Source organism: Thermobia domestica, chromosome 9 (assembly GCF_964235325.1).
Source record: "Thermobia domestica chromosome 9, izTheDome1.hap1.1, whole genome shotgun sequence".
NCBI classification, from domain to species: Eukaryota; Metazoa; Arthropoda; class Insecta; order Zygentoma; family Lepismatidae; genus Thermobia; species Thermobia domestica.
Genome location: NC_137462.1, coordinates 267383311 through 267401227, shown reverse-complemented (window position 1 = coordinate 267401227; position 17917 = coordinate 267383311). Strand labels below are relative to the sequence as shown.

Below are 17917 nucleotides of genomic sequence, written 5' to 3'. Positions count from 1 at the left end.
TAGATAAAGGCATATTATATAGTTATATTTTATAGGTACTGTAGGGGAATCATTAGGAGCCTACACAATTTTATAGGCCCTGGCCGCCTTCCTTTCACTTCCTTCCCCAATGTTATCATTATGTTGATCACTCCAGTGTAAAATGGCCTTTGAGCTGTATCTGGTAGCTTGTAAATAAATAAATATTTTGTTGTTTTATATTTTAAATGTGTATTTCACAACTTCATATGGATTTTAATTATTTCTATAAATACTGTTTTATTTCAGATAGAGTGCGAGCGGTCCCGGGTTCGATTCACGGTGCGGGCTCTCGGTCGTAAAAGTGTAAGAAGCTTTTCAGATCAGCCATCCTGAATGAGGTTTTCCTGGCTTTCTCGTTCACACCAAGCAAATGCCGGGGTGGTACCTAACATATATGTCCCAGGCCGCTTCCTTCCCTTTCCCTGGAGTGTGTTCTCGCCGAGTGTCAAACGTGACGGGCTAACATGGTCACAGATGCCCAGAAATCTAAATTCTCCCTCCCTATTTCAGATTGACTATTGACGAAATTATCAATATACTTGCTAACGAAGAAGATATTCTTGCTGCAGATATTGTCATTACACCACCAGAAAATGAAGAGTTCTCGGAAGAAGAAAACCAGATATAGAGAGGCTATCTAAGGCCCGCTAAGGGAGAAGCTTCTTTTACAGTAATGCAAAGCGGCCAGCTGAGAAATGAATTTATAGGTAAGTTTGTTGGATAATGAAGCTCCGAAAACTAGTACATGTAATGAAAGTCAGCCTTCTGCAAAGTCGCATAACAAAAGTAATCTCAACAACCAGCAATTGTTGGGAGACCTATTGCGACCAGTCAACAAAGAAGCAATAAATGAAGTGGGATATCACAAAGAAGGACATTTCATTATAAAATCAGAAAGACAATCAAGATGTGGACAGTGAAAGCAACACAACATGGAAGTGCTTCTTTCACTTCCATCAGTAGCAAGAATGTGATGTATTGGAAAATAATTATAATGAAAAAAAAATCTGTTATTATGTGGATATGCATAATATTAACGTTTCAATATTTGTATACTTTGTATCTAATGAATATTGCTAATTATTGTAAAATCTGTATCCTAAAATTTTACCGAAATAGTACTTTAGCCTGGCTAAATTGAAATATTTTCTTTCAGAAACCTGTACCCTTTCAGGCCCGTTGTTCCAAAAATGGAACATTACCGAATTAGGGGTCCATGACATTTTCGTGAACCATAATGTATTTAAATATGTTATTTACCTTTATTTCTACCAATCTGACGGGAACCAAGATTAAATTCGATAAAAAAATAATTGGGGTTCAAATGGGTTAATCAAGGCTCCCTTAACAAAAACTGAAATTTTACGTATTATTAAACTTAGTAACCCTTTCGAATCATCATTAACATTAGATGGCTCTGAAAAATAACGCAATGCCCTTCTCATACTTAAAAATGAAATGAAATCTTTAAGTTTTACGTCCCACGGTTATGCCGATTAGGCTAAAAGAGACGGTGAGAATGAGAGATGAGTGGAATGAAGAAAGTGGGAGGAAACAGAACCTCGAGAAAACCCACGAGCACGGTGTTTGTTCACCACAAAGTTCACACGGCGCGAGCTGGGATCAAACCAGGGACCCCAAGCACCGGAGGTGAGCACTCTACCACTGAGCCACCGCGCCCCCCATACTTAAAACTGCTTTAACAATTATTCATACTTTAAGACTTGAACTAAATAGTAATTGGCAACATTGTATGATGGCGATGTTTTGAAGACAAGTATTTTTATACTGCACGTTAATGACTTTAATTTAACTTCAATTGCCTTTAGTACCTTCTTCTAGAGATTGGTGAGTGTTAACAACATTTATGAAGTGTTCAGAAAAGGTTAACATTTCTAGTAGATGAAGAAATCACAAGACAAACACGTAAATTGTCAACAGCTCAACAAGTAACTTAGGTCAGAAGTAACTTAGGTCTAGAAGAAAATGTCAGTAGGAAATTGAAATTATCGATGCTTACATAGTATATCCAGTGGGAGAGGGTTTTTTTTCACGGAATTACCAGCACCATCTATGGAGAAGTACGTGTACTACATAGCGATGCATTTCGACTATTTCCGTCAAAGTTGCAAAGCGCTAACAGCGATGGTCGATGTGTGCGGGTCTTGCGACTGATCCAACCTGCTGAACGTCGGTCAGAAAGGGAGCAATGAAGCAACGAGCGAACTTTAAATTCTGTTTCAGTGGCCCCGCGTAGCGCACTCGCTAATGTTCTAGCCTTTGGTTCCTGATGGGTCTACTCCGTCAAAAATGTGTAATATTTATATATATATATATATATTTTTTTCGAGCCAGTCATCTTGAGTGAGGTTTTTCGTCGGTTTTCGTAATTCAATCCAGGCAAATTTTGGGATGGCACCTAACATATAAGTCTCAGACCACTTCTTTTCTTCATCCTTTCCACAGATAGTGGGGCAGCGGTTGCTCAGCGTTCACCTCTGCTGCTTGGGGTCCCGGGTTCGATCCCAGCCCGCGCCAAGTGAACTTTGTGGTGGACAAACACCGTGTGCGTGGGTTTCCTCGGGGTTCTCCTGTTTCTTCCCACTTTCCTCATTCCACCATTTTCATTCATTACTCATCATCATCGTCTCCTTTAGCCTGACCGGCATAACCGTAGGACGTAAAACTTAAAGATTTCATTTCATTTTTCCACAGATAGTGTGCTAGTCGAGGGACATCATCTCTTATATGTGACGAGCTTAAAGCCATAGATGCGTGTACTGCCCTTAAGTATGTGTAAATAAAAAAAATCTTTTTCAAATTGGATAAAAGTGCAACAGAGACATTTCAAATGATTTAAATTGTTTACGTCAGTAAGGCACTGAGTCGTATAAACGTGTTTAAGTGGAATGCAAGATTTCGTGATGATCAGGAGAGCACTGAAGACGATCCATCCACAACCAGCAGTGACTGGGTGAACTGACGAAAATGTCCAAACAATGGCAGAGATTGTACGCAAGCATCGTTTGTGCATCTGCACGGCTCATCGAGGATCTCACTGGAATTCCGTAGTCCACTGTTTATCTCATTCTAACTGGAAATCTGGGCAAACGAAAGGTGCAGTTTGTGCCACACACACACACACTCAATGATGAATAAACACACAGCAGATTGGAACACGACAGAGTCGTGAAAGAAGCAGCTGATGTAGATCCAGGATTCACTGCAAGAATTGTAACAGATGATGAAAATTGTGCTTTCAATACGAATCGCTCACAACGCGTCAGAGCTCGTTAACGCTCTCCAAAACCGAAGAAAGTGCGCATACAGAAAAGCCGACTCTGCTCACTGTTTTCTTCGATTTCAAAAGCATCATCTACAAGGAATTGACTTCCAACGGTCCGTCTATGAGCGCCGAATATTAATATGGGTGTTTTGTAATGTCTATTAGCCAGGATTCGTAGAGTTCGACCTGAATATCAGCGACAAGGCTCATGGTCTGTTGCACGACAATGCACCCGGCACAAGAGAAGGATGGTACGCCAGTTTTTGAAGAAGGAAAAAAAAGATCGTGGCACTCGAGCAATTTCATATTCTCCAGATTTAGCTCCATACGACCTCTGGCTCTTTGAAAATTAAATCGGCGTAGAAAGGAAGGCGTTTCGATATCAGTCACAAGATCCTAAAAGTTTCGACCGCGATTTTGAAGACAATTCCGAAAGAAGAGTTCCAATACTGCTTCACCAAGTTTTATAATCACTGCAATGCAAGTATTGACTCACAAGGTGTCTATTTTGAATAAAACCTACCAGTCCACAATGTGTTGTCTTTCATTTCTCTCCAGTCATCTTTACCACTGGACATACTGTTTAAATTAAATTTTAAAAAAATGCCAAGATACGTGTCTTTATTTCTTTATTATTTTTCATAACAGCTTATTATACAAACAAGAAAACACTCACTTATTTTTAAATACTATTTAACCTGAGGACACATCAATATCTTAACTGCCAATCAGGGTTGGCAAAAACCATGGTTTTTATTTTAAAAAAAAAACCGTTTTTTTTTTTTTTTTTTTGTTTAAACCAGGTTTTTATGGTTTAAATAATTTGCTCTATATATTCATATCATATATGAACAGAAATAAGTTTGTTTCGCCTTGATGTTATTATGCAACATCCGGGTTATGCTGGAAGGGGTCACATAAGCTTAAAGCGGAATAAAAACCGCTTCTCGAGTTACATCCGAGAGAAATTGTCCTCCATTTGAACTCGGAACCAGGACTAATTGGCCGCAAATGCGATACGTCTGCCGACTCACTCACGAAGGAATCCTCACTCAGAAGGACAAAAAGATAAACAGTTGCACAAGTGAAACCATTACACAGAATTACATATGAACAATTTCAAAGTACTACGGAGTACAGAAGAACTAATTTAGTTCAAGTTAGTTAACAACGACTTTTATTGGTCCAAATTATAGAAATACACCGACTTAATCTGCATATCAATAAGAAAAGTGAATAAAGATACGAATTATTTGAGTCCACTTTGGCTCAGACTCATTTATACATAAATAGATACCAAAGATACTTATTTCACTAAATGCCTCTCCTGGGGTCTGTATGACCCCCCACACACACACACACAAAAAAAGTACGGCATTTTCGATGTATTTTATCAACAGTAAACATTGAAACGAAACAATATTTAAAATTTTTCTTCGATTGCAATTACATAACAATAATAACAACTACAAAAAATCACAAAATAAACATTTATAAACTTATATATAAAAAAGTTGCTTTTGTAGTATAATATTTTTGAGTAATGAATGGGGAATTTAGGTCTAAATATAATACGATTAATATACGGGAGTGAAACGTGATAACCCACAAATGTGTGTTCATCAAGATTTTACAAACACTTACACTTTTACGAACATTTTTTTGTTTCTTGGTTTAAACCACTTGGTTTGTTTGAAAAAACCAGCTGGTTTAAACCTTGGTTTAAGCCATGGTTTAAACCACCTTGGTTTAAACCAGCCAACCCTGCTGCCAATCCACTTTGAAACCAAATAGTTTCCCTTGCGCTTTGACTCACTGGATTCATACCTTCATTTCTTTATAGTAAAATTGATACGAAGATGGATAGTATTTAGTTTTCAAGCAAAAAAGATAACTAGTCTTCATTTCTATATATACAAATAAGTAATCATGTACGTACTTTATGAAATCTGATATATTTTAATTCTTAATGATTTGAATTTAAAAGGGATTTATGTTGGGGATTTATTTCTTTAGTTGTGTATTTATTGTTTACATTTGAATGTTGACTACATATCAGAAAAAAGGACTATTAGTGTGTAGTGTAAGATGATAGTGGTTGGATGCATACTACGAATGTTAATCACAGTGACGTATTTAGGGGGGGGGCCTCACACGGCTCCAGCACTCCACCATTGAGTGCAAAGTTTTTTTTTTTTTTTTTTTTTTTTAATGTACTTGCAGCGATAAGAGAAAAACTCACGAAATTGTCATTTGTCTCTTGTGGAAATGCAGAATAAAAGACAGCATATCTGCAACAGAATGACCCATCACTCTTCACCCCCCCTCCCCCAACACATACACACACACACACACACACCAACAAACACTTTTAACAAGTGAATATGTTATTGCAGCGCAACGCTTTAAAGTCCCGCTCCAATTCTGCTCTCTCAGAGAGAGCTTTATATATATAATAGCCATATTTGCATATCTGGATTCATGTTCAACATACAAAAAATAGGCCTATGTTGTATTCAGTTTTGACCCAAAATGTAACCCCCCCCCCCCTATTGAAAATTTCTGGATACGCGCCTGGTTCATCATTTATTAATTCTACTGTATTGTGTTCTTGAGATATAAATACTCTGAAACCATTCAATTTTGTTCCAGTATCATTCATTGCATTGAATACACTTCCTTGCATAGCATTATTCTGCACGATTATTAAAATCATTTGTATAGAACTCATTTTTATTTCATTTAAGAAGAAGAGCAAAAGGGTTTTTTTTACAGCTAAGCCCATCTCTTTGAAGAAAGAAAGAAAAAAAAATATCTTCGAATTAGAACCAATTATCTTTTCTACAAACTTTTATAAATTGGATTATTTCTTTGATTTCAATATTTTGTTTATTTTTTTCCCGCAAGAGAACATACCAATAACCTATCGCTAGGTTTATGCGGTGGAGGTAAAATGTTACAGCTATCACCTTACTATTGGTTATGGTATTAATTAATGACACAATTAGTTTATAATCAATATTTTCTTTAAAAAAATCTAAAAGTGATACAAGTACGAAACTATTTTTCAAGTTATAGGTCAGATTGGTCTGCCATTTGGACAAATGGAAGCATCATCTTTCGTGACGCTCAAGAAGCATCAGATAGGAGATGGACAGATTTATGCCATTTGCAATTATTTACATAAATCTAGCGTTTATATATTATTATATGTAACTATTATGAAGCCTCTAAAATTAATAGTATTTTAAAATTACGACACTTGGCACATTGATTATTAATAAGTGAATACGTTATTAAACGATCGATATTTCAAAATCAGATATACTCGATATACTCGTAACAATTACGGTACAATTTTCCAATTGTTAGTGATAACATGTTTCTAGACGATAAAAGTAAGCATCCAATTGTACACATTATAGTCAATAACAATATAAGGTTGACATGGATTTCAGTAGTGTTGGAAGATTTTCTGTCAATGATGATTCGCATCTTGAAAAGAAATCTCGTAAATAGTCAAGTTTATTCATTGGTGAGCACGATTACATAATATGTTCTATTTCGGATATAAGATATACTGTTAAGTATCTAATTATCGCAACTGTATTAGCTGAGTATATTTATCGTGAATATAATTTCACAACTTTCAACATTAACCGAACATAATTTTTACTACTACTAGATTTCCACTTCGTGACCTCATTTCGCGATTTCATCTCACTTTGCGACCATATGTTTGTTTTGCGACCCTTTAGAGTTCCAAACACACCAGACTGAAAAATCTCAGTCTATATATTTTGTCTTATTTTGATGTCAGAAATCACCCTGTAAAAGGTGTTGGTGTTGTTTCCGAACACATATGTACACTCATGTCCAAAATTATTGTCGCATGTCTATAAATATGTTGTTGTAGGAATATAAGTTGATAACGAATTCGCTCGGTATTTCTTATAATGTTAGTATGTGTATAATCGGCAAAGACATGTATGTGGCAAATTTCATGTCAAAAGAGCAGTAAATAAGAATAATAAAAAAAATCTTTCTTGTCCAATTAGTAACCTTTTGTTTTATTCATTTTAATTTTCGTATTTATAATTCTTTTCCTATGAAATTTACCACAAATATACATTTCCCTATTATACACATAGTATCAGTATTAAACCTTGCAAAATCATTATCAAATTATATTCTTACAAGAAGATAGTTATAGATATACGATAATCATTTTGGACATGAGTGTACATATGTGTTTTACCAATAGACAAGTGAATGTAGGCAGTTGGGAGGTGGTTGGCTACAATCTGACACAATCGAATGGGATTGGACTTGTTTCTGTGACGACCAATCTTCTGTCTTCTTACATTATATATAAAAAGAAAAATCACGGTACTCACTTGTGACATCAAAGCGTACATCTTCATCTGCTAGCCGCTGCTGTATGCAGTCTTGGTCCCTCGTCAGAAGAACTCTCTTTTTAGAAGAAAAAATCCAATGTGTTGCAAAAATAAAGTCTATACTGTTATTTACAGAAGACATTGGGGGTGCTAGAGTACCTGCAAAATAAGTAATATTGATTACGCAATGTTTAAACACTATTTTGCACAAATACGCAATCAAAAATAGTTTCTCGTACTTTCATTAGTTCTGGAAATTTCATATTCATTTTGCACAAATTTGCCGCATTCTTTCTATGATATTTCTTACTCGTTTGCAAATTACTGCGAGACATCAAAAACAACAAACGGCATGATTATAAGTTATTACAAAGTTTTACTGTAAAATTTTCTTTTGAATCAGTGCTTTTACAAAAAACATAACCAAGCGAACTAAAAGTAGTCTAAATTGATGTTATTTAATACAAACATGAATATTTTCATTATTTCTTACATTTTCCTTTGCATGCTCAGCGAATGTGCACTGAAACCACAATGTCATTTATTTTAGAATGAATTAATATTTGTGAAAATTTATGAGTCATAAATGTTATCGTCAAAGAAGGTACACAAATTTAAACTCCATCTTTATTGCAAGAGAAGGAAAAACTCCTGTATGGCTATATGGTTAGCTTATAGGCGTTTGGCGTGTGAAACCCGCGTTTGATCTCAAGTGTAAGCTGTAGGTTAAACTCCAAAACAAACAACCAAATGATATTGTCAGGTATGGTATTATCAACGGTTACGACTGAAAAGGAGTGATTGTGAAAAGAAATTACTTTAAATGTCTTTTCATCTGTTTCTGTGGAACACAAAGGAGTCTAGAGAGGGACTTTTAGTATACTTATGTTGACAGCGGTCGACCGTACTGATATGATCGCTGTATGTTCTTGCATAGATAGAGGAAATCTGGAGAGCTGAAGGAGTATCTGTAACTGTTCATGCGGATCGAAAAAGGAGTTAGTGTTTCTTCGACTTAGAAGGCTGGAAAAGGGACCAGTTTTCGTAACGAGGATGCTGACCTCGGCTTCTTTAAGTGAGGAGGGAAATGTGGTATAAGCAAGATTCTTGAGTTTCTGTGGGAAATGTATTGTGTTAAGTTGAGTTGATTATAGTTTAGCGTCCCTTTCAGTATATGAGGCTATATGAGACGTGGACCTACTGATTAACGTGGAATCCGAACCACCTGAGCTCCCTCCGGGAATCGAACCCGGGTCTTCCAAGCCAAAGGCGCGTACGCTAACCGCTTAGCCACGAAGGAGCTCCACCTGTGGGAAATGTAGGCTGGGATGGTAATGAGGGAGGAAATTCGAAGTAAAAGATGATTCTACATTTTAGTTATTTACTTACGAATAACGCTTGGAAAGTATCACTAGTAGAAGATACTCTGATGAGAAAATCTAGGGAAGATGTTGAGGGTCGATGTGGTACAACAAATACGGGTTTCCCGAATGACTAAAGCAGGGAGCGTTGATTTGGTGAAGACGGAAGCTCTTTAAGTGGAGAAACTATGTACGTCAGTCTCGAAAGACAGTTTTCGACTAGGATATCTACATCAATGAGTATGACGAAATAGTTTTGAAGAACCAGCGAATTTATATAAATAAATAAGTTTAAGTAGCAATCGGTAATAAACAACTTTCCTTGATTTCGTTGAGATTACTTCTTTTTCGAGCCAGATGTGAAACTTTTAGGAAAACATTATGAATGTCATTTATCACATTTTCCTTCATAATATTTCCATCATAAATATGACTTAGTGTTACAAGAATTTTGTAAATAGCCCCCTAAAGTTTCTTTTTTCTTTTCGCTCCTTCTAGAAAACTTTGCCCATCACTGGCCTAATCTACGGCATATACATACAGGAAAATGATGGGTGTAAATGATATTTGTACTAATTATAAATGACTTGAGTTGATTTTGAGTTTAACGTCCCGTTCAGCAGCGAGGCTATATGAGACATGGACCTACTGATTAACGTGGAATCCGAACCACATGAGCTCCCGCCGGGAATCGAACCCGGGTCTCCCGCGCCAAAGGCGCGTACGCTAACCGCTTAGCCACGGAGGAGCTCTACTAATTATAAAGTCTAAGCCTAATGAAGTACTTACCAGTAGAAGACGTGAAATGAAGACTTCGAGAAAATTCTTGAGAATGTACTTCACGCTTTCTCCAGTTCCGGCTGTACATATTCTGGTTCCAATCCCTGTCTGGACCCGATATTGGAGTATCATAAGCAAGCTGAGGATAATCTTTATTCATATCATAATTTTGTGGAACATTAACTGTGTTCTGATAAGGTAAGGTCTCTTGTGCTCGTCCCTCCGAAGGGTATCCAAGCGACTGCCAACCATTCATTGGATGCCGATATCCATGCTTCCCCACGTTATGATACTCTGGGTATCGGATATTTTCAGTTTGCTCTCCATATTGTTTAGGAGGTAACATATCAGGCTGCATAATTCCAGATGGTTGCCCACCAACATGGGGCATGTAATTCTCTCTATTTAAATTGGGCCTGCTATGGTACATTTGCCGTTGATTTAAAGGATATGAATTCTCATTATTGAGATTTTGATTTCTAGCTCCGTCCTCCTCACCTCTTCCATAGTAATTTTTGCTTTCAAATACGTCCGGCAAATCCTCTCCTTTATATTCGCGATATTTGTCCCAGAAATCAGGATGGGTTTTACGGTATTTCTGGGCTTCAGCAGATGTATTTACAAAATTACTATGTTCTAGTTGATGTCGTGATTCTGCAAATAAAATACATACATTTTTAACTGGAATATTTGTGATATGATGTGCATTCTTTAATTTGTGCTGGAAAACTTTCAAGAAATACAAATCAGAAATTAAAACACTCTCATCCGGGATCTCTTACTCCATTTTCTTGGAGGCGAGATGGGGTAAATGCTTATTCTGGACAAAGTGATCCTGCATGAGGTCTATAAATCCACCAATTGCGCCAAATTCTACTCCTGGAATGGTTTGAAACTAGAAGAAATAAGCACCGTTCGGGAACTAATAAAAACACAGCTAAATAAAAATATCAACAAATCAATCTGAGTACTGTTGAATGGCACCAAATAAGGTCCCACTCGTACCAGTGCCTTATCGTGGAAAATCAGCGCCCGGGGCGAGAATATACGACGCCGTTCCCGAACACATGAGTGATGTCGACAGACTAGCCGCAAAGCGCCACCAGCGCGAAGAGTAAGAAATTTTTCAAAAATAAACCCTGGTTTTCCGTGATTCTGAGCACTTTTTATTACTTTTCTCCTTCCATTTTATATATGTGCACATGCATTTTCTGCTTCTGGTCAAATTAAATATTAGATTGAAAAATACTGCTGTTGATCTAAAATATTCCAATATTTCTTCCTCTCGCATGTTTTCCTTTCCTTTTTTTATTCCCAAATTTTGCACCCCCTTACTTCGGCGCCCGAGGCCGTCGCCCTGTTCGTTTCCCCTTCCAAGACACGGCACTGACTAATACCTATAAACTTAACTTTCCTAATGCACAAAGTACAAGATATACAAAACAAATATACTGTAACAAAGCATGATATCTATTATAAATGTAACAAAAATACCAACAACATTTAACATTTATCCATACAAACAATATTATTTTAAACATATACACTCTTTATTTCAAATGCTCTATATTCCCTCCTACATTCCCACGGTAAAATTTTAATGAAACAAAATTGTATACTCCTTATTCGTGTGAAAACTCTGCTATGCTACTTTCCGGATATATCTCGTTCTTATTACGATGCATACTGTAAAATTCTGCTTATTGCAGGAGTTTGGGTAAAAGCTAGGATGAATAACTGAGCGTCCGGAATCGTCTCCCACTATCGATTTATTATAAACTAATAGAATACAGTTGTATTTACAGATATTAATAAAATGTTCTAATATCAGGTACTACGTAAATACAGGTTCCCCTCCATCTGACGGTCTCGGGAAGGAATCCTCAGTAGCGTGCTACGTGAGGGGTTGTAGGACACATTCTACTCCGCTGCAAGTAGAAGGGGTTAAGATTCCCGTTGAAGCTCTGCTGCAAGCCAGTCCGGGTTGTGGTTAGGATCCTCCTGCTGCTCCATTGCAAACAACAAAGAAGGGTAAAGTCTAGGAACCGTTAGCTTTGCTGCAAGCTCAGGTTTTGGGGAAGGGTACTTATCCCTTAGATTTCACTCCAAGTCTAACTGAGGGAGGACAAATCGATAACTGGTACCGGTCCGCTGGTTGCTGTCCAATATATAGGCGTCCCAGAGCGGTGATGGCGCTGCTACTGTTCTGTCGTCATGTGATTTTTACGAGGTGCTGGAGGCCCGTCGTCTGCTACTCGAAGTTAATCCCACGTGATGTATAGTACTCTGTTGTAAATCCATGTGGTGATGTTTGCAAACAGGAGCATATGGCATTGTTTGTATACAGAAGCACGTGGTATATTACAATACATACATATATACAGGGTGTTAATAAACTACACCGACAAACTGAAAGAGGTAATTCCTCATACCAAAATAAAAGAAACAAATTCATATGGAGCTATAAAGAAAAGTTTCAGAGTTAGGGCTGTCCAAAAGCGTGGGAAACATCAACTGCAACATAAACGCGTTATTTGCAACATGAAGAAACCTGGAGTGGCACTCCATATCGGCGTAAAGGAAGTCAAACATACGCTATGCATAAATGCATATTTCAACACCGTGACAGGGGTGCGCAAGGGACTCTCCACAGCGCATATTTCCCAGACATGCTCCCAACAGATTTTCCAGATATGCTTGGGCTTAAAGGTGGGTTCAAAGTAGGCAGAAAGTAAGCCTCGACAGCAGTGAACATGGTATGCGTCGGCGAGAAGTCGGAAGTGTTAGGGAACACTATCTCCACGGTTCTTCGTCTTCGGAAGAACGCGTACTGGGATTTTTTTTCACGTTTATACGTAAAATTAACTTTATAAATATCAGAGTAGCTGCGCCGCTGTAGGGACAATGTTGGGATGTAGCAATAAGTCGCAAGATGAAATGAAATGGTGACAATACTCTTGAAAGTATATATAGAGAAAGAAATTAGGCGAGGGGAGAAGTTAGATTGATTCGAATACAGAGATTTGGGGTACCTGGTGACACTCCATCCTGAAGCTATGCTCATAGTCGATATTCTGCCTGATCCAGGAAGTTTCCTTATTCCGCTGTTGGCGTGCTGAATTCCTGGAGACTGTTTTTCAGCCTAAAGATGGCTATATCTCTGACTCGAGTGTGAACCTTGGACCGTCAGTGTCCAAGTCACTAATTCTCTGGCTATTCTTCGTTCGCTTAATTCCATGAACGACCGGTTTTTATTCCGACTGGCAGAGTGAATAATCGCGACTCACTGAATCTGAACTGACTGTACTTCGTATTCCGATTAACTGACCTCTCTTCCGGGATCTCTTCGGTTTTAAGGATCAATCCATTACAGTATCATGATTATGTTGATGAAAAGCCTTGTGTTACCAGTCTCTTGACGTCACAGAAGTTCGATAATTATCAGGAAGGAGCTCTCTCTGGTTTATTACATAAAAGGAAACACTGACACAACAGTTATATAATAAAATAAATCTTAAATAAGAAAAATAATAAAATATGAAAGAAGAAAACGTTACACGAACTTCCAGACTGTCGGTATGTCATTTCTAGAATACTGTCCTTCCTTGATTTCTATATTCCTCATTCTTTTAAGTCTACTAAGCATTTCTACGTAACTAAAGAAAGAAAAAAATGTTACAAAATAATGGTAATTTCCATATACCCAAAGTTTCATGTCCATAAATCAATCAATAGTTCGTTTGCTCGATATCGGGACAGATCAATAAATGATAAATTCTGATTATATATATATATATATATAATTTACAATATAATAGGTGATACCGATACTGCAAATACCGCTTTTACTAAATCAAAATTGTTACAATATATATTAAATTTAATATCCGACAATGAACGAGGTGAGTACACTTTAATACTCATAACCTCGAAGTGTATGAGTACACAAACCTACGATATCAGGGTAAACACTTCACACGGTATGCGAACTCACAGATTTCACCTCTAATTCTTGTCATATATTTAATAACTTTTTCTATCTTTTTCAGTTTCATTCGATTTTTTTACAATACAAATACTCCTTTAGTTTAAATGCTTGCAATTTGCAAATTAACACATTTTTATTTCTGTTTTGTGTATTGGTTCTTAAGCCGTATGCTTAGAAAATAAAACAGCGATAACCATGGCAACAAGACGGTTGTCAGGAGTCACACTATTTTAGTTCATCCGTGGGTTTTCTCGGGATACTCCCGTTTCCTCCCACTTTCTCATCCACCAATTCATCTAGCATCATTTAGGTGCCTTATCATCATCTCCATTAGGCTAAAGAGCATAATAAATCTTTAAGTTTTACGTCCCACGGTTATGCCGGTTAGGCTAAAGGAGACGGTGATAATGAGAAATGAATGAAATGGGGGAATGAAGAAAGTGGGAGGAAAATGAACAATCCCGAGAAAATTCACGAGCACGGTGTTTGTCCACCAGAAAGTCTACACGGTGCGAGCTGGGATCGAACCAAGGACATTAACCAGCATAATCGTGGGACGTTTAAATTGAAACATTTTATTTTCATTTTATTTTTATTTCAGTCCAAAAGTCCGTCCAACTATATTATGGTGAAGTCATTATCTAAGATAAAAGGAAAATCAAGTTACTATACTGATCAAGGATGTTTTTCGATATTTATAAGATTATGTGCGGCTGAAAAGACAAATTACATTGACATGTCCAACCGGAACATAATATCCCATCTCAAAGAATTATTCAAAATGCTAACGAATCACATCTAGTTCCTTGTTTTGACTTTTCAGAACATCTAACAAAACCTTCTTCAAATATATATATATTTCCTGTCCAGTATCTAAACTAGAAAGATTCTACCTTTGAAGCATCAAAATCTTTGAACATTAAAGAGACAAGAAAGAAAGAAGAAGAAAACAGTATTGCAACACTGAAATTTTCGCCCACAAGCTTACAACATTCAACAATGGTGCATATAGTGAATTTTTTCTGTCCTGAGTTCAAACTGGTTTAATTTTCTTTATCGATTACTACTACTATTATTTTACCAGTCTTCATACAATCCTTTAAAAATAATCTTTTTCAACCAATTTCATCTGTCGTTTCTTTTTGACTAGCGTCAATTACTGCTTCGTTGGGTTAAAATAAGAAAAATTACTGATGTGTTCCGTTAGTCAGTCACTTTTTACTATTACTGAAGCGCTCTCTGGTATCGGTTATTTTTCGATCATTTTCACATATTCTCCAACTTCCAGGGCTGAATCTGGATTTAAACGACATCGGAAGTGTCACTGTTCATCTCAGCGACCCCGAAAACTATGGATTCGACAATAATATTGGTCATTTTCGATTATTTTTATCTTCCCCCACCATGTCCCAAGTTGTAGAACTGAATTTAAATTTAGTTGGCATCGGAAGTGTCACTGTTCATCTCAGCAAGTTTGAAAACTATGGATTCAACACTAACATCGGTCATTTTCGATCACTTTTAAATATCTCTCCCCCTCCCACCTCTAAGCTGCAACGTCAAAATGAAATTATAAAAACCATCCCAGGCCCGAACTTCATCTATGTTGAAAATTTGATCGAGATCGGTCGGGTAGTTCAAGATTTATTAAGTCACAAACATAGTCACTTTCCATTTTTATGTATTTTTATATATTTCCCAACGTAGTCACTTTCATTTTTACATATTTTTATACATCACCCTTCCCTAAGTTGCGCCGTCTACGTAAAATGATAAAAAACATCCCAGACCCGAACTTCATTTATGTGGCAAATTCGAACGAGATCGGTCTCGTGGTTCAAGAATTATGAATTTTTATTTATCTTTATATATTCCCACTTCCCTACGTTGTACCGTCAAAGTAAAATGACAGAAACCATTCCAGGCTCGAACCTCATTTATGCTGTAAAAATGATCGAGATCGCTCGAGTGGTTCGAGAGGTATGAAGTCACGAACATAGTCACTTTAATTATAGATAGATAGATAAATAGATAGATAGATAATGACTGGAACATGATATAGTAGAAATTATTGGGAGAAACCTATCTTCATTTCACAGAATTTGAAAGCATTTTAATTTACATTGCGTCTTCCTTTTGGATTTCTTTCTGAAATCGATACGGAACATTGCTTGTGCTTTAAATTTATCTCATTTTGATTCCGTTCTTCTTCTTCTTTTTTTTTTCTTTCTTGTTATTGACAAACAAAGAGGTTGTATTCTTACTTAAACCCATCTCATTAGTAAACTCGGTATTCAGACTCCACATATACGTCGCATGGTGACCGATTTGCTGTTTCTCCTCAAAATTATGAATCGAAAAATAAACTCCCTTCTTCTTTCAGTTCTCAAGTTTCGTGTGTCTTTTTGCCTTACACGTAGTCATTCGCTATTAACATATGCTACGCACAGACTTTCAATTGTTCTTTGTACTAAAGGCTGGAATCATTGTACAGTTTACCAGTTTACCATTGTACAGCTTACTTTTGACTCTGAGAAACAATCCACAATAAAATTGATCTTTTTGTAAATATGGTACATATCATACATAGGTACATACATATGTGTGTACCATATACATCTGAAACATTTGCACATAAATAAATAAATAAATAAATAAAATAACCCGTTGAGAATGCTCCAACAGCATTGCCAGAACGAACTTAAAAAGAACTGTTTGTTGTCTAGGGCAAATTGCTAAACAGATGGTAGGCTACTTGTCTCTTATAACTAGAGGAAGAATAATTGCGTATGGGAAGCCGGAATGCCTAAAATGCAAGTTGCTGGAATCATGAGCCTGTATATTAAAACAGTAAGATATTGAATTGAACGATTCGAAGCAGAAGGGGAACTGGGATTACAAACTAAAGCGAAACTGAGTAGTCCGTCGGTGACAACGGAAGACGAAGATGTTTCGATTATTGAACCTAACGCAGCAAACCTATTCGCTGCTAGGCGTGGGAGACCCGGATTCGAATCCCGGTGGGAGCTCATGTGGTTCGGATTCCACGTTAATCAGTAGGTCCTATGTCATACAACCTCGCTCCTGAAAGGGACGTTAAACTCCAACTTAACTATTTGCTACTGCAACAAGTCTGAAAACAATTTTAGATATATAACTGTACTTATATTATTTGTTCTGCTATGCAGGTCAAACTAATAGATGCACATATACATGCTCGTTTAGAGTTCGCAAGGACGCACATCAACAAGCAATAATACTTCTGTAACCGTATACTCGGGAGTGATGAGAAAGTGTTTAGCTTATACGAAGGAGGGAACCTGTTAAAACGTTCTACGATATGTTGTTTTACGAAGACACATGCTCAAAATGGAAGGCTCAAAATTGAAAAATTCGCAAAATGTAATTTCTCTATGACTTGACGTTCCCGAGATATGGTTCCTCAAATCTCCCGAAATTGAAACTTTTTTGGCCAATATCCCGGGAACGGTATATGTGACGCGAAAAATTCCATCAGTTTTTCATATAGTTTTCGACGTTCTATCGAAAGGAGGGCTTAAAACTGAAAAATTCGCAAATAACAGACATACACACACAGAGAGATATAGAGAATTCAGTAACGAAATTTTAAGTTCGTTGAAAATATTAAGTATACGAAGTAGTAATACAGTTACCCACAATAAGTTTTATCACTATGAACTTTGATAATTTTCTCAGGTAACAATGAGAAATAATGTTATTCTAACGACTAACTTAAATATTTATTTCACGAATATAATTTCCTCTGGCAACATTTATATTGTGTCATAAAATGGCATCCTTCTAAAACTGCTGATTATTATATTAATTGTTACTAGTGTATTTTTAAGTGTAAATTGTCAGTGATAATTCGAAGAAAGCTTAGAAAGTAATTAGTAGACCTCAATATATTATTAAATTCAACAATAATTACTTTGATGAACAAATGGAACCGCAAAGGTGCGACGGAAATGTCAAGAAAATATGGTCCGATTAAAGTAATTCTGATTTTGGGGAAAACCTTGAACAATGTGTTCAGATAAAATTATGCTGACAGAAGTAAATA

General features: G+C 36.7%; 1 protein-coding gene across 2 annotated transcripts in view; it reads right to left on the bottom strand.

Annotated features, from left to right (window-relative positions):
- The window catches only part of LOC145660679 (uncharacterized), a 118149-nt gene that overhangs the window by 14986 nt on the left and 85246 nt on the right, over window positions 1-17917 (bottom strand). For both annotated transcript variants that reach the window (XM_081726015.1, XM_081726016.1), the window contains exons 12-13: window positions 9855-10499; window positions 7705-7863 (exon numbers count right to left, since the gene is read on the bottom strand). In XM_081726015.1, coding sequence (XP_081582141.1) covers window positions 7705-7863; window positions 9855-10499 — 804 coding nt within the window. The remainder of the gene's footprint in view (window positions 1-7704; window positions 7864-9854; window positions 10500-17917) is intronic.